This window comes from Calidris pugnax, unplaced genomic scaffold (genome assembly GCF_001431845.1).
Source record: "Calidris pugnax isolate Ruff unplaced genomic scaffold, ASM143184v1 scaffold11, whole genome shotgun sequence".
In the NCBI taxonomy this organism is placed as follows: domain Eukaryota; kingdom Metazoa; phylum Chordata; class Aves; order Charadriiformes; family Scolopacidae; genus Calidris; species Calidris pugnax.
In genome coordinates, this window is record NW_015090803.1 from 16,002,033 (window position 1) to 16,024,275 (window position 22,243).

At 40.1% G+C, this 22,243-nt stretch overlaps 1 protein-coding gene across 3 annotated transcripts in view; it reads left to right on the forward strand.

The window, feature by feature from the left end:
• The window catches only part of ETV1 (ets variant 1), a 74,249-nt gene extending 70,859 nt beyond the window's left edge, over positions 1–3,390 (forward strand). For all 3 annotated transcript variants that reach the window (XM_014937861.1, XM_014937859.1, XM_014937860.1), the window contains one exon: positions 760–3,390. In XM_014937861.1, the coding sequence (XP_014793347.1) occupies positions 760–981 (222 nt within the window). In that variant the 3' untranslated portion in view covers positions 982–3,390. The remainder of the gene's footprint in view (positions 1–759) is intronic.
• The last annotated feature ends 18,853 nt before the right edge of the window (positions 3,391–22,243 follow it).

Consider the following 22,243-nt stretch of genomic DNA (forward strand, 5'->3'; position numbering starts at 1 on the left):
ATTTTTTACCCTAATTCTTTAAATCAGGTGCTTGAGAAGATACTATACTGACCTTTTTCTTAAAAAAAACAATAATAATTCTGTATAGTTCTTATCGTTCTTCAGCTTTTAGGAAGCTGAAGCGCAGCCATTCAGTGCTATTTCTGAATAAAGGAAAACTTTAGGATCTTTGGACAAATTGCCCCTCCATAAGCAAATCCAAATGTCCTGACTTTGCATGAGCAATTGCTAAGTACATATTAGCCTGCGTATTTGCTTACGCTGTCCCTGTACAATCAGCCTGCGCTATAACTAAGTGCTTTTCTGCTCAAGTATGAATCAATCTGCCTGAAGTGAAATCCAGATCTCTGTCGTGCAACGTGGTTCTTTTTTTCCACTTCGCACCCAGCGTGTTGGACTTAGTCATTTTATTTTGCCACTGCAGTGACAGTTTGTTTACCATGTCCAGCAAGAAAAGTTCCGTTTGTAGTTCAGTGTAGGAAGTGATGGCGAACACAAGTTTAGAAGTGGAATACCTAGTCCATCTTCCAACAGGTTCTATCATAGGTGGCAAACCCAAGAGAGTTCTGCCCAGTCTTGCTTCTGCAGATCCCTGTTGTCTTTGCTAGGTCGTTGCCTTACCAGTTCTGCTGCTGGGGTTATTAATTGCATGAGGAAGGTGAGTCCTTCTCAAGCCTGTTGAACTTGGACTTGCAAAACCACAAGGCCTCACGCTGCTCCTTTTTTTTTTGTTTGTTTTGTCCCTTCTGTTGTCCCAAGGTGGCTGGAGAGAGATACGTCTACAAGTTTGTTTGCGACCCCGAGGCGCTTTTCTCCATGGCTTTTCCAGACAACCAGCGCCCCTTGCTGAAGACTGACATGGAGCGCCACATCAACGAGGAGGACACGGTGCCCCTGTCCCACTTCGACGAGAGCATGGTCTACATGCAGGACGGTGGCTGCTGCAACACCCACCCCTATAACGAAGGCTATGTCTATTAACAACAGTGACAGTGAAAGGGGGGTGTCTTCCCCCCCTCCCCCCTTAGGCTTCTCCTCTTTCACGAGACCCAGAGGAAAGCTGACTCGACTTCAGTTTGTTTTTTAAAATAGTACACTAAAAGGGGCTTTTCCTGTTGCATTACTCCTATGGTCTGCCATGGACAGCGCACTTTATTTGAAAGGGGAGGGTTGGAACCTAAACGTTATTCTGTGTAACAGGAGGAAAAGGGTGGGTTTGCTTTTTACTTCAGTTTGGGAAGGGAACATACAGGTTTTAAGTACAAAAAAAAGAAAAAAAAAAAAGCTATATCATGTCTGGTTTGTTTCATATCAGCATAAGATATTGTACATTTTCTCTGGGTATCCATAGTACAGTTAATTCTCATTGTGCAAAATAACCACTTGATGATGATATCAGCACAGCATGCCTAGGGCATTTTTTCCTTGCCATTCTTAATTGTCTTTCTGCAGTTATAAAAGAGAAGCAAAGCATATACCACAGCATTTAATTTAGAAGCTTGCAGTGGCAGACCTTGCACCTTGCCTCCCAAACCAACCAGATATCTCCAGAGTTTTTCCTTTTTTTTTTTTTTAATTATTATTTCTTTGGTACGAGTTGGAAAAAAACTCCTGTTTAATGACAGAGTTGCCATAAATACGATGGCCAAGCAGCACAATCCCTGAGTTCAGACTGCAAGCCACAGGCCACAGCTGGGGCCACGTTGCTATACGTAGATGGCCCCATGCTATGGCTTAGACCTCTCCAGATCCATTTGGGGGTAGTAATTACACGTGGTAGGCTTTCTGATGATCATGTCAGCATTAAATACAGGATCACGATCGGGAGGGAGAAAACATTTCGTATCCTTCCATTTCCTTTGGTACATAAATAAGTTATTTAATCAATAGGAATTAACTGTACTAAGTCACATATCTAATTATGCTGTTTAGACACAGCAAGCACTCCTTGAGAAAAATATCCAATACACTAAATAGGTACTTTAGTAATTTTTAGACACGGTACCCATTAATATGCATTTAAACCTTTTACTGCTGTGTTATGTTGATAACATATATAAATACTAGATAACGCTAATGCTTCTGCTGCTGTCTTTTTCTGTAATATTCTCTTTGATGCTGAATTTACTATGACCATTTATAAGCAATGCTGTAACTACAGGTAGCATTTCAGGACAAAATAGATGACTTGAACCATTTATTGCTTAGAAAAATAGCTTACGCCATAGCTGTGCTATAAGCAGCTTTAATGCGCATCCACAAATGACTAGTAAGCTTCAGCTTGCTGAGGAAAGCTCTGCAGAACCTTTTTGTAATTTTCGGTGGAACGGAGACTTAAAGACGAACTGTCAAAAAAAAAAGAATTACCATGAAGTCGCTGTATGACGTTGTAGTGCTGGCACTGATGTTACCAATCAACTTGTTTTGGACACTAAATGTAAATGTGATCAGATACGCTCGGAAGAGGGTTTTTTTGAGGGTTTTTTTTTGGGGGGGGTGGGGTGGTTGTTACTTATTCAAATCGTTTTATTTTTTTGAGAGGGGTATTCTCAAACCCAAGGCCCACATGCTATTCTGTATGTAAGATTTAAAAAAAAAAAAGAAGCCCTGACAAAACTCCCAAAGTTTTAAATATTTATGAGCACCTTTTCTGAAATGTACTATTTCCTAGTTTGAAGGGAGGGAGAGGGGGGTAAGATCTGGATTTCTTTTTTTGCCCAGTGAAATTTAAATAGGTGTGACATGGAGTACCTCATTTTCCCATATTCCCAAGAAGTGGGAGGAAAATGAATGCACAACCGTAAAACAAGACGACTAATTTTCATCATAACGGATGAATTTCAAAGACAATCCTAGGTGGTGGGTTAATTTTCCAGCCTCTGTCAGTTAAGACACTAGTGAAGCTATGCATATTTTCAAATGCAGTTAATCAAAAGTGAAAAAGTAGTGGTCACTAGAAACCACAGGTGCAAAAAAAAACATTTGGGCAGGTATTTAATGTACTCAGATCCATAAGACAGCATATTTTACGGGAGTGTATATATGCCTTAAAATGTCACCTAATTCTGTCATCCCTAAGTCTCAATGGCACTTAAAATTTCCGTGATCAACCCAGAATCAGAAGTCTAAAATTGCAGAATTAGCAAAAAGGAAAGGGAAAAAGGTTGAGTAAGATTGTTTAAAAAAAAAAATAATATGTGATTTCCATTGAAATAAGGTTCAAATGAAACATGCTTTGATGAAAAGTCCTTGGATTGGTTTTGGTTCTTTAATGCCAGCACGGAGCGCCTCTTGCCTGTGGCAGGATGTGGAGATTTGGGAAAGGGGTTGGACAAAAAAGGAAAAAAAAAAAAAAAAAGGGAAAAAGAAAAAAAAGAGGAAAAAAAATATGCATCAAATGTGTAATATTTAAGAAGAAATATATATATATATGTATACGGTAGTGACTCACTGAACAAAACAAGCAATCAGACCAACATTACATGATCTCTCAGCAGAAGATATAAAAGTCGTTCACTGAACTGATTAACCCTTTTTAAAAATGTACCTAAGAGGTTTATTTAAAGTCTGTTTTTATTCCAATTTTTTTTGTTTGTTTGGGTTTTTTTTTTATATGCATCAAATGTGTAATATTTAAGAAGAAATATATATATATATGTATACGGTAGTGACTCACTGAACAAAACAAGCAATCAGACCAACATTACATGATCTCTCAGCAGAAGATATAAAAGTCGTTCACTGAACTGATTAACCCTTTTTAAAAATGTACCTAAGAGGTTTATTTAAAGTCTGTTTTTATTCCAATTTTTTTTGTTTGTTTGGGTTTTTTTTTTTTTTTTCTTCTTCCCGTTTGTTTGGGGTTTTCAGGTAGAATAATAAATCTGGCAGCTGATTTCTGCAAGATTGTTGTGTATTGGATTCCTGACCATTTGGAGTGGAGAGGCCCCTGCAGGAAGGAAGGCTCTTCTTTTGGAAGAGGCGATGATGGTCCCTTCCCAGTGCCTAGAATAGCTTCCTGTAAAACATAACCACAAAAAAATACATAAATTGAGATGTATGTACGATTCATAGATGAATCATAGCCACCGTTTGTTTGGGGTTTTCAGGTAGAATAATAAATCTGGCAGCTGATTTCTGCAAGATTGTTGTGTATTGGATTCCTGACCATTTGGAGTGGAGAGGCCCCTGCAGGAAGGAAGGCTCTTCTTTTGGAAGAGGCGATGATGGTCCCTTCCCAGTGCCTAGAATAGCTTCTTGTAAAACATAACCACAAAAAAATACATAAATTGAGATGTATGTACGATTCATAGATGAATCATAGCCAGGATTTAGGTTGCCAAAGCATCATATTTGACTGACAAAAGAGAGAGGGGGACGGTCTATGTAAATCTAGAGAAAGATTGATTCCAACTAAGAACACTTGCACGTTTTCACGGGGTGTTTGAATATTTGAATGTGTGGGGCGTTGGGGGCAGGGTGCTGGGTTGTCGTTTGGTTGGTTGGGTGGGATTTTGGGGAGGGGGTAGGGGGTGTTTTCAAGCTGTACCACAGCCAGAGAGAAAATGCAGGCTGTGTTTGTGCCTGGTTTTGCTGCCCAGGGTATCGCCGGGGGGTGTCACTGCAAGAGTGGGGTACGGCTGGAGGTGCTGGGGTCTCCCTTTTGCTGTGACAGTTCAGTTGCTTGAATGGAGGTGAAATTAGACAAGGACTTGGCAGATCCCTTCAGAATCCATTTGGGAGAGAGTTTAAGGTGACAGGTTTAGGGCAGCGCACAGATTTTGCCGTAGGTGTGTGACTACCCATAACAGAGAGTCTGAGCCTTTTCCTTCCAGGGTCACCCCACACGCTTAACCACAGTGCAAATCTTAACATCCATTCCATGAAAGCATGAATTTAATACACTTCTCAGACCAAATCCTGCTTCACTTCCAGCTGGCTGCTGTGGTAACCAGGGGAAATGGGGATACAGGACCATTAAGGATCATTTTCTCTGGGAGTTCCCTGCGAAGAGCCCTTTGCTCGGAATCTTTCCATCTTTGAGATTCTCTGGTACCTGGGGCTGTTCCCCTGGGATTGGCACTTAAGAGTTTTATTGCCTCGGTGTCTGACTGGTTTGGGTTGCAAGTCCATCTTTGCAGGACAATATCATCCAGCAGATACTTTTGCCTTGTTTGTGGTTTTTTGTTTGTTTTTAATACACTTCTCAGACCAAATCCTGCTTCACTTCCAGCTGGCTGCTGTGGTAACCAGGGGAAATGGGGATACAGGACCATTAAGGATCATTTTCTCTGGGAGTTCCCTGCGAAGAGCCCTTTGCTCGGAATCTTTCCATCTTTGAGATTCTCTGGTACCTGGGGCTGTTCCCCTGGGATTGGCACTTAAGAGTTTTATTGCCTCGGTGTCTGACTGGTTTGGGTTGCAAGTCCATCTTTGCAGGACAATATCATCCAGCAGATACTTTTGCCTTGTTTGTGGTTTTTTGTTTGTTTTTTAATAGCAGGAAATAGATCAATGTGTGCAGAAGGTATTAGGAGGAAATCTCTGAATTGTTAATGGCTGTGCTTTCTCCTCTGAAGAGCATTAGCTTCAGTTCACGTAGGACAGGTGATAGCACCCACGAACAGCCCTTTTCAGTGCTCACATTAATAGCACGGAGGACTTTTCCAAATAATCTCCTTCAAAGATGTTTTGGGAGCCTTAATTAATATATTGCTCTCTAAGAATCATCACTCTGAAATGCCCCACTTGGGTCTAGGAGGTTATTTTCTCAGTTCTCTTTGCCAGTTGGTTGGGGGTGGTTTTTTGTGTGTGTTTTGGGGTTTTGGTTGTATTTTTTTTTTCTTTTATCAGAGGTTTCTCTGCTGGGAAAGGAGGGGGCAGCTGGGAGCAGGTGCCTGTTCAAAGTCCCCTGCATTTTGCTAAGGTGCCAGGCTGAGAGCTGGAGCATCTCAGTACGTAGCTGAGCCCTGTCCTCCTTATTCTCTTAGGGAGGGGGGAACATCGACTTCTGTGGCTTCTGCTGGAGGAGTGGGGATCTCTGGCAGAGCAGGGGAATGGAAAGTGAGGGGCTGTAGCATTTTAAAACTACGAGATTACCCAGAGGACGTCTGTCAGACCCCTGAGAATCATAAATGTGTCATCAAAGGGCTGTACCTCACCGCCCGGCTCTCCCGGCTGCGTAGGTAGGTATAGTTAACTCCACGTTTTACTTTAGGAGGTTGCAATACTAGTTTCCCCCTTCCAACACCAATTTTTCCTTCTGTGGGAAGGAAATACCTGTGCCACCTTCTTATGTGCTAGTCTGAAACTGCCTCTGAAGGGTCTCAGCGACGTTTTCCCAAAGAGCTATTTTTGTGTGAGGATGACACTGCAAACATCACCAAAAGAAGGGGTAAAGAAACTCCAAGAAGGTGTCCACACGTCGTGTTCTCCCAAACTGTAGCCTTATTTACCCCAGAAACGTATCACGTCCTTAATACTGCAGCAGTATTATCCTTATTAAATACTTCCATTGGACTGTACTCAAAAACACACAGCATACCCTGTGTGTGTATACCCAAAGCATATCTTTGGGGTTTTTTGAAAGTAGTTTCCTGCTGTTAATGGAGGTTACAGGAAGGTCTCCCTGAGACAGGGTTGCAATCAAGCATTAGGATCTGGTAAACCATAGTTCTGGGTCTTTGCCCTTGCAAAGCTCTCTGGGTGTTCCTGCCCATGCCCATGCTTTCTAGTTGCATGGTAGAGAAGCAATTACAGTCATTCTTCAGTCTTTTGGTGGGGTTTTTTGGCTTATTTGGTTAGTTTATGAGTAGCTATGATTTGTTTTATTCCAGAAAAAATGTCTCTATCTATCTCTTTCCACCTTCCAGGTAACCAGGTAGATACTCGGGGTCCAAAATAACATTTTTGCTGTGGAATCCACAGTACAGACCGTGGCAGTTCCTTGCTGCTGCCCTAAAAAGGAAAGACCAGAGGAGATTTCACTGTTTTCTTATATGTCCCTGCCATGATGGGACCAAGCTGATCTGTCTGAAGGTAGTTTCAACCAATTCTTCACTCACCCATGGTATTTTGAACAGTTTGCTCATTATTTAGACTGGTGGCACTTTACAGATGCCTAGGTAGGGAGCTGGGTGTTTTAGATGGACTGCAAAGGGCTCTCTATGGTGGCTTTCAGTGACAGCCTTGCACGAGGAGCAGCATATGGCTACCTGACCTAAATAGAGGCAGAAGGAGGTGGTTTTTGAGGTACCAGCTTTGAGATCTTGGCTGAAATAGGCAGTTAAGGCTGCTGGGGGGCTGGCTGGGGTGAGCCTGCCCTGGGAGACCTGGCGAGGAGCTCTGTGGTCATGTAGAAAGGCAGAGAGAGCATGATCCCAGCGTGGCCGGGTACAGAGACACAGAGATGTGGGGGGGGGGAAAGTCCATCAGGGGCAATCTGGCCCTACCAACTAATCCAGAGCTGATTAGGACAGGAAGGAGGAGGTTATATGACCGATACAGTAAATCACAGAGGTAATTATTTGAAAGACATGCTGCAGGAGAATCATAAGAAATGATGGAAAGTAATAAACTCTGTAAACAGCAGTGATTTTTTTTTTTTTTTTTTTAAGACCCTAGTGCTTGTGGGAGCGCTTCAGGAAAAGGAAGAGAGAAAGTAAAAACACAGAAAGGGACGACGATATTAGATGAGAACAACAGGAGTCAAATCATGGGCTGCATTAGGGGACCTGGAAGATTGCGGTGTTTTAGATAAGGAAGGGACTAAGATAAGTAGAGAGTCAGTAAACTGAGATAAGAGCAAGAGAGAGAAGGTAATTGGAGGCAGTGCACTTTGTGGTCAGTGGGCCAAACGTGTTAGGCTGACAGAGCTGCACCAGGGCTGTGTTTGGCCCCGGTAGTGTGTCCCCAAGGCCAGGAATATCAGAACTGACTTTGGAGCGATTGTTGATAATTTAGCAAAACCATCTGCACAGTGTTTGGTAGCTGTTAAAAGAGCAAACAAGATACTGGGATATGCAGAGAGTGTTCTGGGCTATAAATGTAGTGACTTTATTGTCCCACCATATTTATTAAAAAAAAAAAAAAGAAAGAAAAAAAGAAGAATACCTTACAGGATAATGGGTCAGATTGTGGTTTGGTGTAAATCAGCTCGGTTTCCTTGAAGTCAGCTAAGTAGCTTTATGCTAGCAGAGTCTGTGACCTGTATTCAGTAATGTGTGTGCCTATCTAGTGTGGTATATACACAGGGCACTTTTACTTGTTACATTATTCAGAAAGATAAACAAATGATCAAGACCTGGGGCCTAGCATGAGACCAATAATAAAAGATGACATTAAACAAACATGTATGTCTTCTGAATTCTACTGATGTAGGGAACTCGTTCCTTTTTTGTATAAAGCTCTTTCCTGGGGCTCCGTACACCCCTTTAATCCTTAAAATGATCTTTTGTGACCACTGCTGGCAGACTCTATGTGCTGGAGTCCCTGCTGCAAGTGACTCAGCGTTGGTCTCTGCAGAGGTGCCTGTGATTTGTAGGGTCAGGCTACTTTTCCAGCTGCTGATGAAGACCATGGGGACATTTCCAAGTCTTAAGGAGTGCACTAAGCTTCCAGCCAGGACTAGCAAATTTCAGGTACGTTGTGGATTCAGCTACAAAGGCTAAACTTGCAAAGAAATTTCAGCCATTGCTCTGCTCCAAATTACCAGGCTCTGTGAGCCCAGCTGTAAGAACTTAGGATATTTAAGGGCCTCCACAGAATCCTTCAGAAGCTGGTCAGCTGAACCAGAGCTTCTCTGCTTCCTGCAGGAATGAAATGTGGGAGAGACAAGGTGAGTGAAGACCTGGATCTGCATCTACAGAGAAATAAAATGAAGAACACCTTTGTATTATTATTTGAGAGTTCCAGTGTGACACTGCAGGAGGGAGTTCATAGGAGTTGAGGCAGTCAAACGTTTCCCTGGAGCCCAGAATAGATCCCTACACCCAGAAAAGGACTGTTAGTTTTGTGCAGCACATACGTGTGTCTGCTCAGCATTCAAGCCTTCATGAATTTGTTTTTTGGTGTTTAGTTCCTCCTGATACACAGGCGAATATTCTGCTCAGTGACAAGTTTTCTTTTGGACACTCTGATGCTCTACTTCATAGTAGGTAAAGTTTCTTTGTGAATTTAGCCTTAATGACTGAAGAAGCACTGCCACTTCAGGAAAGGTAAATTCCTGCAGCTGTGCAATCCGTTGAACTGAGTGGTTTCCATGATCATGATCTCGCCTCGGGTAAGTGGCAAAACCAGTCCTTGAACCTCAGCTTGGCTTATTAATGCTTTGTGCCAGCTAAACACCAGGAAAGCAGCTCCACGCATCAGGTAACCTTCTCTTGCCCCTCTGACCACTTCTGCATTTCCAATCCCCACATCTAAGGTTATGGGAGACCTGGGAAGATACAGAGAGCCATCATAAGAGTAAGCAAGGCTTACAAATGGCTTTTGTATTAGCAGAAACTTACAAGGATTCAACTTGGGACAGGTAGTGGGGAAGGAATAAAATCAAGGTCTATAACATCATAAATTGTTTGGAGAAGAAGAATAGGGAATCAAGATTTACTGGGTCTCAATTTATTGGAGGGACAATAGAAAAAAAAACAGTTGAGGCACTTTAAGAACATTAAGGAAGTACTTTATCATACAGCATAATCATTAATTTGTAAAATTTCTTGATGTAAGCTGTTTTGGGTGGCACAGGTCTTAAATGAATTAAGAAAAATCGCTTAGATGAATTCGTGGAAGAAATGGCCAACAGAGATTCCCAACTATGATGAAGTTGAGCTCTTCAAACCAGACTCCTTAATACAGAGACTGTCAGCCTTTTAGAGGACACGCCAGAGTCACCCTCTTCCCATACTCTCTTTCTAAACACTGGTGCTGGTCTATCCTGGGGTGGATGGACCTTTGGCTACAGGTGATTTGGTATCTCCTAGAAGTGAGTATTATTGGAAATGAAGCCCCAAAGTTCTGGTGGTACAAGGTAGTGTTCTCTATCCTGCATTTTGTTTGGGTCCTGTGATTGAACTGAAAAGGGTGTAACCCAACTGGCTTCAGTAGTTTGTGTGTTTTTACACTAAATCTGTAAATTTGAACCTGGGATCCTGGAATCCTTTGCCTCTGGGATTTGTTTTCCTTACTAACAAACACACCCTTTATAAAGAGCTGTTGTCGACTTGCGTGTGATTACTAAGCTGCTGACATTGGGGTCGGAGTTATTTTTAAAGGGAGAAGAGAAACATTGCCTCATTTGTGTGTAACTGGGAACTGTACGTCTTTCAAAAAAGAAGAAACAAACAAAAAAAAAACCCAAGAAAAAAAATGTGACCAATTAGTGAGTAATATGCCCATTTATACCCCTTCCACTTAACACCTAACATTTCACCGTGCTGTTTTCTTTGTGTGGCAATTGCACATATAGCAAGCCAAGGTTACTTAGAAACATATAGGGTTGAAGCAGGACTCAGAAGTTATAACCCCTCAAAAAAAGGAGAGAGAGAAAAACGCAATAATGAATGTCTTTCCCTTCTCATATTGCCTCTAACTCTATCAATAACATATTCCATAATGCTTTAAGTTCCATCCTCAACAGATAACATTAAGCAGTACATATCCTAATTTCATCAGACTTGGACTCTTGCTCAAAACCTTAGGTGACTTCATGCATTTATATCAATTGTATCAACAGACCAGGGCATCTGACTCTTTGAAAGCAGGTGCGGATCCACACAGAGATTTCTCCTGACAAGATGGTTTGGGTTTTGATGGGATGGTTATGTCAAGCACAGACAGCAGGAGACCCGTATCTCTCTTGTAAAATAATAGAAAAAGCTCTGGGAATACTGTGTATGCAGTGTCTTCAGTTAGCAATATTTTTGGAAGAAAAAAGGCAGGTTTATTTGGCTGATTTGTGGTACTTGGGGATGACCCTGTGCATAAACTGTAATGGGAAGCCAGTATTTCTGAAAATTTATATGAGAGGATCTAGCCAGAGAAGCGTGACCTGCTGACTCATTGTCCCAAAATGGTATCAGTCTAAAATATCATTGCAAGTGTGAGCTGAATTCTCATACAAACCCTAAATGGGACAGACAACCATTCCATATATTGGGAGAGTGTCACATATAGCTGTACCCAGTAGAATCGGAGAAGAAAGAATCCCGAGACCATAAAGTATAAGAAAACAAGATAATAGCTCTGTCTTGCCACAAATTGGCGCGGACAAGCTGTAAATTGTAACTCATGAGCAGTAAAAATTATCTTAGAATGGCTTGATCAGAGACCTTTAATTCTGGGGCATCAGGTGAGTGCAGGTTCTGTTGGCCTGCACGCCCAGGATCACCCTTCTCTCTGGAGACGTAACTAACTCAAGCTAATGGACTTTTGCACTACATGAAGTGGTCTCAAATATGATAGGAAAAAGTTTAATTGGAATGTTCAACCAGATGTGTTAAAATCATCATGTTAAAAAAACGCACTTCTCTGTAATGATAAGATGAAAAAATGGGAATCAGTACATAGACAGCAACATTATTGCTAAAGAAAAGAATCCTGAGGGGCTTATATAGGTAGCAAAAAGGACAACCAGTCCAATGTTTAAGGTTTTAAATATTTATACAGGTATAGGGTAGCTTCCTTTTTTTGCATGACCCTCCTTTATGAAGGAAAAATAAGCTTCCACTTAAAAAATTCAATAGCTATCAAACTTTCTAATCTTCTTCTTTATTATCTTTACTGAAAGATGAATTTAAGATTTAAAGCTGAAGCCTCTAACCCTCTCTTTACTGGATGCAGTTGTTGCTATGCCGTATTTATAGAATACATCATGGCGCTGTGTGATATAATGTTTTAATTGACATGAATGTGAAGGAGATGTATTACCATGCCTGAGCTGCTTGTTGTTTCCATGCTGTTTAGTTGTGATGGCAGAAGGACATTTTACAGCTCCTCCCCCCAAAATAAAAAAGGCTTTTATAGCAGCATTCTCAAGCATCTTTTATTTCCTCTGAGCTTCATATGCTAAAAAAAAAAAAAAAAGAAAAGAAAAAAAAAGAAAAAAAAAGAAAAAAAAAAAAAAAAAAAAGGAGAGAAATCTATTTACTGAATGTTTAGAAATTTTTGAATAATGGCATGGGTTTCATTGTTTGTCTGCCTATGAGGTTAATGACCATGATGGAAAGTCTCAAGTCCTGACAAAGTATTTGAAAGTGAGATCAAGGTAGAACCTCTTACAGAAATAGTACTGATGTGTTAGCTAATATTTGTGCACTCACACACATATTCAAAGTGCTTCTTTCCAGAAAAGTTATCAAATATTTCAGACATTTATAAGATAGAAGTTGGTGGTTCCTGTTTGAGACTTTTTTATATTGCACTGTCACTGTCTATTGTCTATGGACAGACTCAGAAATATTCACCCTGTTATAAATTTATCATGATAAGGCTATAGGAAGCTCTAAAAATGCCTTGAGAATGTAGACTTTGAAAATTTAAAATTTTATTTTCCTTATCTGAAAACCTCAGAGTCTAAGAGCTTACTGAGATGTCAGTTGTAACATTCTGAATGGGTTTCTCTTAAAGAGATGTGCTTTAATGAAATTAGTCTATTTTGATCTTTAGTCTGTTGTCATTTTGGAAGGAAACTTCAGATTTTGTGGGAAGAGGAGGGAAACTTTATCAGAAAATAAAGGAAGATTGAGTTTTCCAAGGTACTGGAATGTGAGGTTGCCCAATGGAGCAGGAAAAAGAAAGTTAAAAATGCATGGATAATTACTGTTGACATATAGCTTTGTGATTTACTACGTGGATACTATTCATGTACATAGACTCTATAGGCACTTTATCTAATAGCCATGTAATTAATGTATACAATATTAATATACAAGTGCTTCTATTAAGAGATGTCATTAATGATCTTGCCATCCTGAAGCTGTTAGGTACAACTTAGTGTGGTCCCCATAAGACATTTGTTCCGGTCTGTCAGTATTAGACGAAAAAGCCAAAGTAAATTCTTCCCAGTACATAAAATCTACTAATAAAGCTACATGATATTTCAAAAGCAGCCAGTCTCATTGCTCTGGAAAGGGAGCACACAGGCCGATTTTTGGTGAGATGGGTAGAAAATGTATGGAAGTGGATCAAGGAGGGCTTAAAATATACTGACAAGTCAGATCTCTAGGAACAGACTAGACACAGAACTGCACTGATATATAATATATTCAGAGTAAAAAGTAGAAAACTTTTTGTTTCGCCTTTGTCCAGTTTCAAAATGGATGTGGAAATTAGAAAAGGATTGAGAAGCAGTTCTGAGAACAAGTTCTCGTTACTGCCATAAGACAATCATTTATTTGCTGCAAGATTATGCATAACAATAGAAAAATGTTCAGCTTCCCCTGAGAATTGTAAAACACAATGTCTTCACAAGGCTTCAAGAAAAAAGAATAATAATTAGTGAGTTTAAGGTTAAGTATAATAATTATGACAGGTAGCAGAGACTTTAGGATTGTAAATATAATCGTCTTTGTCAAAAGAAGTTAGAGAGAAGAGTATTTAGTCACAATGTTTTAATGTACATAGTTCAAATGCTTTTCTCGGAGTCTGCCTGAAGGTCTACAGGCTTGGTGTCCCTCTGCCTTTTTTATACCCATATGTGATGTGTAGTTTCCTCAATGGGTGAACATTCTCTGCACAGGTGGAAGCCTGAACTGTGAATGGAAGGAGAGCAAGGGCCAACACAATCAGAAGCATCAGTTTTTGTCAACATTTGCTGGCAGAAGAACTCAACTTATTGGCTTGGTAAGATCTCCAGCGTTTCACAGGGGTGCTATGAATTTTTCTGTATGGTTTAGAGCCTGGAGTCTGTTAAATTCAACAATCCTGGGCCCAAGATATCCCTACTCTACCTCATTATCATATGGATGAAGCTAATCTAGTCTTCCTTATTGGGTTTTTGTGTTTACTTGCTATGAGGATACTGATTCATTCCGCCTCTGCCCCTTCTTTATACATTTATTCTTGTATAGAGGGTGTGAAATGAGCAAGGTCAAACCAATCAGCACAAATGCAAATGAAGATAAAAAGTAAAGAACTGGGCTGTGGCATCCAGTTGTTTGCTGTCTTCTCCATGCAAATCCAAGAGTTTTTCTTCCTCTGTGATGTTTTTTTTAAGCTGTTAACAGGGTATTATTTTTGTTCTGTATCTCTGTCACCGCCAGAACACTGTAATCTGCTGTTTCTTCTCTTCAGCTAAGAAAAATCCTTTTTTCTTTTTATCCCATATACTTCACTTGGCGTGGGTTCTTCTTCCGTGTTTTACTCTCTTTCGTTGTGAAAATCTCCTTTTCAGAAAGCTAAGGCAGATACCTCAACTTATTCAGAGAGGTCAACATATCTCAGAGAGTAGCGTGATTTCTGCAGGAGTGCTTTCGGGGTGGGCTTGTCCTGCTAACCAGGACCCAAAATGGCAGCCCCAGTCAACAGAAAAGGATAGAATCAAATTGATGTTTTTTGAGGCTTTGTAATCTTAACAAGAGAAAAGATCAACCAGGGTGCTTGCATGTTAGATGGACTCTGTGTTTACTAGGAGGTTGTTCTGTCCTCGTACAATTCCATCTATCCCTGGGGTATTTTTTAGAGTCAGAGAAATGATGGAGCAATATTGAATAAGTAATGTTTTTGCATAGTTTTTATTCATAAAAGAGGGGAATTCAGGGCAGGTCTTTGTTTTTCACTCTTACTTTTAATAAAATAATTTAGTAGTTAATAGAAACAGGGGCTAAAGATTTACTGTGTGATCCATCCAAATCACAGTGACCTTTCTTTGAACATGAGCTATCAGAAGTACAGCATGAGCAGGGCTCTTATGAGACCTCAAAATTTGTTTGCTTTTGCACCTAATGCCAGAAGTTAAACTCTGTTCTCCTAAGGCCGAAAGGCTAATGTACTAATTTACAGTGTCGTGCAGCTGCCTATTTGGTTGAGTTTTCTTTTCTTCTCACAGAAGGTTAATTTCCATAAAAGGGATTTTGATTTGACTGGGCTTGTTTGGACAAGATTTTATGGGATTTGGTTTCAGTCATGGTGTTTGATGTCTCACTGCATAAAGAAATACAGCACAAGGACAGAGACTACTGTTTAATTTTTCACTAAACAAGCCTATCAAATGTCTTTTTGTATTAAATGTGTGTGCAGGTATGCTGTCCTGGGCTACTGGAGTATTTTCCCATGTCTAACGCTTAGCAATATTGTGTTAACCTAGAGCTTTTTATCACTCTGGTCTTAGTGGTGCTTATTTTCAAGGAATACATAGAAGTGAAAACTGATTGAACTAGATAATAGGCTGTAGGAATCAAATTAGTTCCACTTGTCACGTCCCGAGTTCATAGCTATCTAGGGAAAGTATTTGATTGCTAGAAAGTCACTGCAGAGGTTTTCCACAGCCATGTTTTAAAAGTGTGGTGGTAGGTACCCAACAACCCCAACGGGACAAAACAAAGTTAAAGTAGTTGAGAGACATGCACTTGATCAAGGCAATAGCTCTTGAAGAAGTTGGTTTCTAACAGTTGGTTTGTAATTAGAGCTAATAACATTGATTAGTAATAGAAGAAAGGTGAAAGAACCTGTTGATTGCTATTACTCAGATTCCTTTGATGTTCCGGGCTCTCTAGCACGCAAGAATCACAGCGTAGATCAAAAATTTCCATCAAGAACCTGCAACATAACTGAAGCAGAGGAAAGAAAAGTTTCAAAGCAGTAAACAAATTCATCTTCTTTAACTTTACTGGATGAAATCCAAGCTGAATTTAGTCCTTTACAACCTTGCTGAATTCAAAGTCATCTGCAGGGGGGTAACCGATGGCAGCATTTGCCCCTGTGACTGATTTAGAAATGCATCTTCATTTGGCACAATCCAGCAACGATGAAAGGCAGCAGCACTTTGTGAGCTTTACCGAGCAAAAAGGTTTAAGGCAGCTGACAAGCGTCATAAGATATTGTTGTACCAGCTTGTATTGATTGTGCTGGAGGGCACCTCCTTGTGGAAGAGGATTGATTTTTTGGTGTTTTCACAAAGACATTTTAATAGTCTTTGTACTTGCTGTCACGTCGCAAAGGCCCGCAGGCAAGACATGTCTGATACCACAACTTTAAATGATCAGCCCTTCAGCCTTCAATAAGCATCAATTAATATTGTATAAAAACATCTCCAATGCAGTTACTCTGAAACCCAATTTTTATAAGTTATAAGGTCAAATTCTGTAAATTCGTGCAATAGCAAAGAAATCAGTGCCATCCAGGAATTAAATTAGCTCAGCTTCAGAGAGAGATTAAGAGAAAGAGTACTCAGTTTCAGATTCTTTGTTAAGAAGGTCAAATTCTTAAACTCATGAAAATGTGAAAGCTGTTAATTGCAATCATTTGAGTCACTGGATAGAAAATAATTCCTAGAGTTTTTCCTTTGTTTCTTTACTCAGAAATTTCATGCTTCTATCATTTACTGAGGCAAAAATTCACAGAGAAGAAATGATTAGCTAGTTAACTTTCGCGAATTTGGACATAAAAAGCAAGGAAGAGACAGTGTTTTATATATGTAGGCATGGTCAAATGTCTAAAATATTCCTAAAGATTTATCATAGGTCAATTAATTTCGTAAGTCTATGTTCAATTTACCATCAGGTGCCACATCTGTTGGGCTGTGGTGGAACATCTGCTCCAGCAGAACTGAGGTACTGGTTGTCGTAGCTGCTCCAAACAGCAACTGGTGCCTTTGTGGATTCTCATGGCTGCAGTAGTTGATGCTACCCCCCTAAGACAGTAGTAACTGCTGGAATTGCTCGGCTGCTGCAGCTGCCATCATTCAGTCATGAGTGTGCTCATGGTGCATAGAATCATAGAATGGTTTGGGTTGGAAGGGACCTTAAAGATCATCCAGTTCCAACCCCCCCCATCCAGCCTGGCCTTGAACATCTCGAGGAATGGGGCATCCACAGCTTCTCTGGGCAACCTGTTCCACTGCCTCACCACCCTCACAGGAAGGAATTTCTTCCTAATATCTAATCTAAATCTTGCCTCTTCCAATTTAAAACCATTCCCCCTCATCCTATGGCTCCACTCCCTGATAAAGAGTCCCTCTCCATCTCTCCTGTAGCCCCTTTAGGTTGGAATGGACTCTAAGATCTCCCCGGAGCCTTTTCTTCTCCAGGCTGAACAACCCCAACTCTCTCAACCTGTCCCCATAGGAGAGGTCCTCCAGCCCTCTGGTCATCAAATGATCTTGCCATGCCATGAAGTCCTGTATCCCAGCTACGTGCCATTCCAAATATCATATTCTCTGGGACTCTAAGGTCTCTCTCCAGAGCCTTTTCTTCTCCAGGCTGAACAACCCCAACTCTCTCAACCTGTCCCCATAGGAGAGGTCCTCCAGCCCTCTGGTCATCAAATGATCTTGCCATGCCATGAAGTCCTGTATCCCAGCTACCAGAGGAGAGGTCCTCCAGCCCTCTAATCATCAACTGATCATGCCATGCCATGAAGTCCTGTATCCCAGCTACGTGCCATTCCAAATATCATATTCTCTTCTGCTTCCATTCCTCCTGTAGTTGTAATTCTCACCTTCTTACATCATGTACCTTAATATAGGCCTGGAACAGAAACCAAGGGTTTGCCATGGAGCCAACAGATAGTGCATTTCTCCTGCCTTTGCTGTTCTGACTTGGCTTTTAGAAGCAGCACTGACAATGCACATGCCTAAATTAGTTGCCCAAAGTCAGATAGGGAAAATATTTTCCGCTGCTTTATTTGTTGTTTTGTCTTAGTAGTGCTTAGAAAAGCCTTTTGAATTTTCTGGAGGTGTATATGTGAGTTGCTGCCATTATAATGCAAATTACAGATTAATCCCAAATCAACATGGAGGTAAATAAAATTAATAGGACTATTTCCTCTGATGTCCATTGTAGGTTGATCTGTGTTAATAAGATTTCTGAAGTAAAAGCTTTCTTTTACTGTATATTCATACAGCATTTTGTGAAGCGGGGTCTGGAATCTGTTTTTTACTGCTGCTGCACTAAAAATAGCAGTGATGTAATGCACTTTGCAAAGACTGAGCTTTACTGTGGAACCTACAGTCGTAGCTTCTAACTTTTTCTAGCTTGTAACTTTTATTTGTAACTCTCTGCATATTCACCCAAGGAAAGCTCAATTACTTAAGTGTTGGGAGAAAGTAAAGAAGGGCAAAGAAATGAGAAGATGGAAAATGTTGGATGGTTCTTAAGAAATAAAGGTGGCTTCTATTCAAATAAATCAAATAAACCTTCATTTAGTTGCTTGTTTGTGTAGAACTTCAAAGAGTGAGGGTGGAGAGCAAAAAAATCTTATTTTTATGAAATACAAATCTGGAGTATTTCAAGACAGATCATACCCAGGTCATTATCAGAACCATCAACACTATTTTTTTCTGGAACAAATATGCCAAAAAACCCCCTGCTTCTTTTGCACAATACTGATCAGAAAAGCAGAGAAAATAGTAGAGAAAACGTGGAAGACAGACAAAGAGAGAATGAGTAACATGACTTTGTGAATCAGCAAGTATTGGCAGTGCTCCTTAAACTCTTAACCAGCTGGAAAAATTTGGCTCTGACAGTAAGCTTGAATAGAGAATATTTATATTCTGCAGGGTAGCAGAATAAAAAAGAAAATATATTAACTAACTTTTTGAAGATGAAAAATTATAAGATCAGGTAATATACATATAAAATTCTTTATTTGTATACATTATGTTGTATGTTCTATATTTTGCATCTTGTACATGGGGAACAGCTACTATGTCCTCCAAGCACGTGAATCTTGATTTCTGATGTAAGATGCTGATGGGGCTTTCATTTTAGTGCAGTTGTCATCTTTCCTTCAGCAGCATTTTTGGGGAATGGAAGGATAAATTACTTTGAAAGAGACTAGCTGAACAGTAGAAGAGTATTGAAGTGATGAGGTTTTTCTTACACAAACCTGGCATGAGAAGGTTCTGCCTTAGAGTTAATTTTGAAAGCCTATGTTGTTGTTTTGTGTATGTGTAGATATATATATATATGTGTGTGTGTGTATGAGACACAACCCAAGAGGTTTTTAAAAGGAAGATGCAATGTGAGAACAATGCAGACATTTGGGGATAAAAACAATCGTATCCAAAGCACTTTACCTAATTAAAATAGTGGATCTTAAGCATTAGGTTAAGATGTTCAGGGATCAACTGCATAATTCTGTCACTCAAGGAGTGCAGAAGCTTATAAATATCATTAGAGACAGAAAAATACTGTACATGGGTTATCTCACCCAGCTCTCTGCTGTGTTTCATACAATATGCCTTCTACTGTTTTAAAAATGTTTAACTTCCAACTCTGCCTTTAAAAACAATGTTGAGTAACTGAGAAAATATTCCCATGCAAATATGATGTTTTATTCTTAGAATTAATGTGGAATAGGTAATGAATGCCAGGTTATGAGGAGTTGTGGTTGTATAGTAGATACTGCAGAGAATTTAATAGCTACTATTGCATGTCTGAGACAGAAAAATCTTTTCTTATGCAGTCTTCAAACATTTCATGTGATCTTATGCAGAATCAAAGGAATCCCTAGTGATGTCTTTCTAGTCCCTCTGCGCCATTAGAGGTACAGCTGGATTGTAGTCGTAGGACCTTGCAAAGGTCTACCTGTGTATCAGCAGATATATTTCTCTGACAGAAAGGTAGAGTGATGGCAATTATAGGTCAACCATCTGAGAAATGAATGAGCCCAAGGGCTCAATTCTAACCCAGAAGCATGAGCACGTAGAGTTGGTTTGCTGTGTTCCTTGTCAGTTTAACTCCCTTTTAGGTTGCACGATGTTATCAATGGTGCAGCATGTTTTCATACTTAGCAGTGGAACTGCTTCCTAGATAATATATTTTCAACTGGGTATGAAAGAATTTAGATAGTTGACTTTTCTTTAATGTTTATCAGGGGAAAGTATGCTTGAAATCTGTTGTCAAATATTTGTCGTATGAACTACAGACGGCTCAGAAAAATGAACGAGTGATGGTGCTGTGGGCCCAGAGACCTGTCTTTTCATACCGATCTTTACCTGACCTCCTTTAGAGGGATGGCCATCATATTCATTTCTCTCTGCTCAAGTTCTCCGTCTGTGAAATGGGAGTAACTGCATTGATTTGATATTCCCAAATGAAGAATATTATTGTTATGCATAGCAATTGATTATACAGCCTTCTATGAAGGCTTAGGTTTTCCAGAAATGGCTCCAGTGGGGGTCCAGGGAAGAGCACCTAAGCATCCAAGAAGTACTGAAAATTCAATAACTTTTATTAAGCTCTTGATCGATTTTTGGAGCATGGTTGTTGACAGCCACGGGATACAGGTAAGTGTATGACCACTTCCACCAAGGGAAAAGCAGAGAGGGCTGGCAACTAGAGGGTGAAGGAGGAACATGTATACTTCCCTGGAGATTATCAAGGGGCAAACAAAGGGAAAAAGGAAGTGGAGTGGAGGGAAAGTAAAGAAAGGGAGGAAAGGATCATTCTGTGACTGTATCCATAGGAAGAGTAAGGGTTGTTGGAGAAGGAATAGAGGTTAGGAGAATATCTAGAAAAGATTAAGAATGGAAAGGAGATAAGAGAATGGGAAAGTCATAAGTAAAAAAGAGGCAGATGATACACATGAATGAGGACTCCTTATGAATAATTGTTTTCTGAACCATCTGGCCTTAGGGCAGTTTTTACGCAGAAGTACTTACCTACTCTAGAAGGATGCGATGCGGTCATGAAAAAGCAAATGCGGTTCTAGACTGGATCAAGGAAGTTATCACCATCAGAAAATAAAAACCATCAGTCTCATTGCTGTGTTGTGCTGTGTTGATTCTGTGCTTCCAAAAGGACCTTTAGCTGTGATGGATACACAGAAAAGAATTCGTAGGGCCTGTTTTTTCTAGCTTGGTCATGAGACAGGAAAGTCTGCCATCTGTCAGAAGACTCAAAATGAGCACAGTGGGCACAGCAGAAGGGCTTATGATTAGCATCTAGAAATACTTTCTGTGGTTCTAGGCAGCAGCTAGTGGCTCAAACTGCTCCTTGGTTCTTGTTCCTCGATTCCTAGCTCTTGTCCTGTGTGGCCCATAGTATCTATCTAGGATGCTGATGGAATAAGCTTCTTGTTCCTCAATTCCTAGCTCTCGTCCTGTGCGGCCCACAGTATCTATCTAGGATGCTGATGGAATAAGCAACGTTTTCTAGGTGGTGCATCCAACTAGATGTTTAAAAAAGTTAAAAAAACAACACCATTGCTAGACTCATTTAATGTTAGAAGGCTTTTGGCTTTATTATCAGCAAATTTTACTAACTTTCATATATGCAGCGGATTGTTGTACAAAAGCTAAATCCAGAGTAGGACGATGTTGTTAATGGTGGAGGAAAGTTGTGATTGTGCACGATGTTTTTCAGGTGGGTTAGTCCTGGTGGAATCCAGTCAGTGAAATACTGCTGAAAGCTACTTGAGACACAGATCTGCTGAAATCACAGGTATTCAAATAGGATTTTAAAAAGGGAAGTATTGAGATTCGGGAAGTTATTAGAAGTTGCTACTGGCTAAATGAGATGGATTTGGTCTCAAAAGTATGGATTTGGAAAGAAAAAGACCAGCAATGTTAACCTACTTGTCTGTTACACTTTGAATAACTGTAGGGCATTCTGGGAAAAAAAAAAGTAGTTATATTTAAATGGACCATGGGAACTAATTTGTAACTAAAACACTGACGATATTTTTATGCTTATTAGCTCCTATCATTTCAGAGGAAGATTAAGCTTTCCACAGAACCCATAAACATTTAGTTTGTTGTAACTACAGATTTTAATGGTTGAAAAACAGGCTCATCCATCTGTTGGAGACCAGCAAAACAAATACCTTGAGTTACCTGTATAAGCTGCTTTCTCTGTAAATGTAGTTCTAAATAGGCACAACGAGAACTGATAATACTGCTCATTTTTTAGACAGGATGTCAAATTTAGGGTAAATGATGCTAAAAAATATTGTAAAATGGTCCCTAGCCTCTGTCAGTGCAATAAAATGATCACAGCAGTTTTTTTTCTCATCAAAGCAGATGGCTTTAATGATTTTTCAAGCCATGCTTAATTCATCTGCAAACAACAGAGATCGGTTTGCAAAT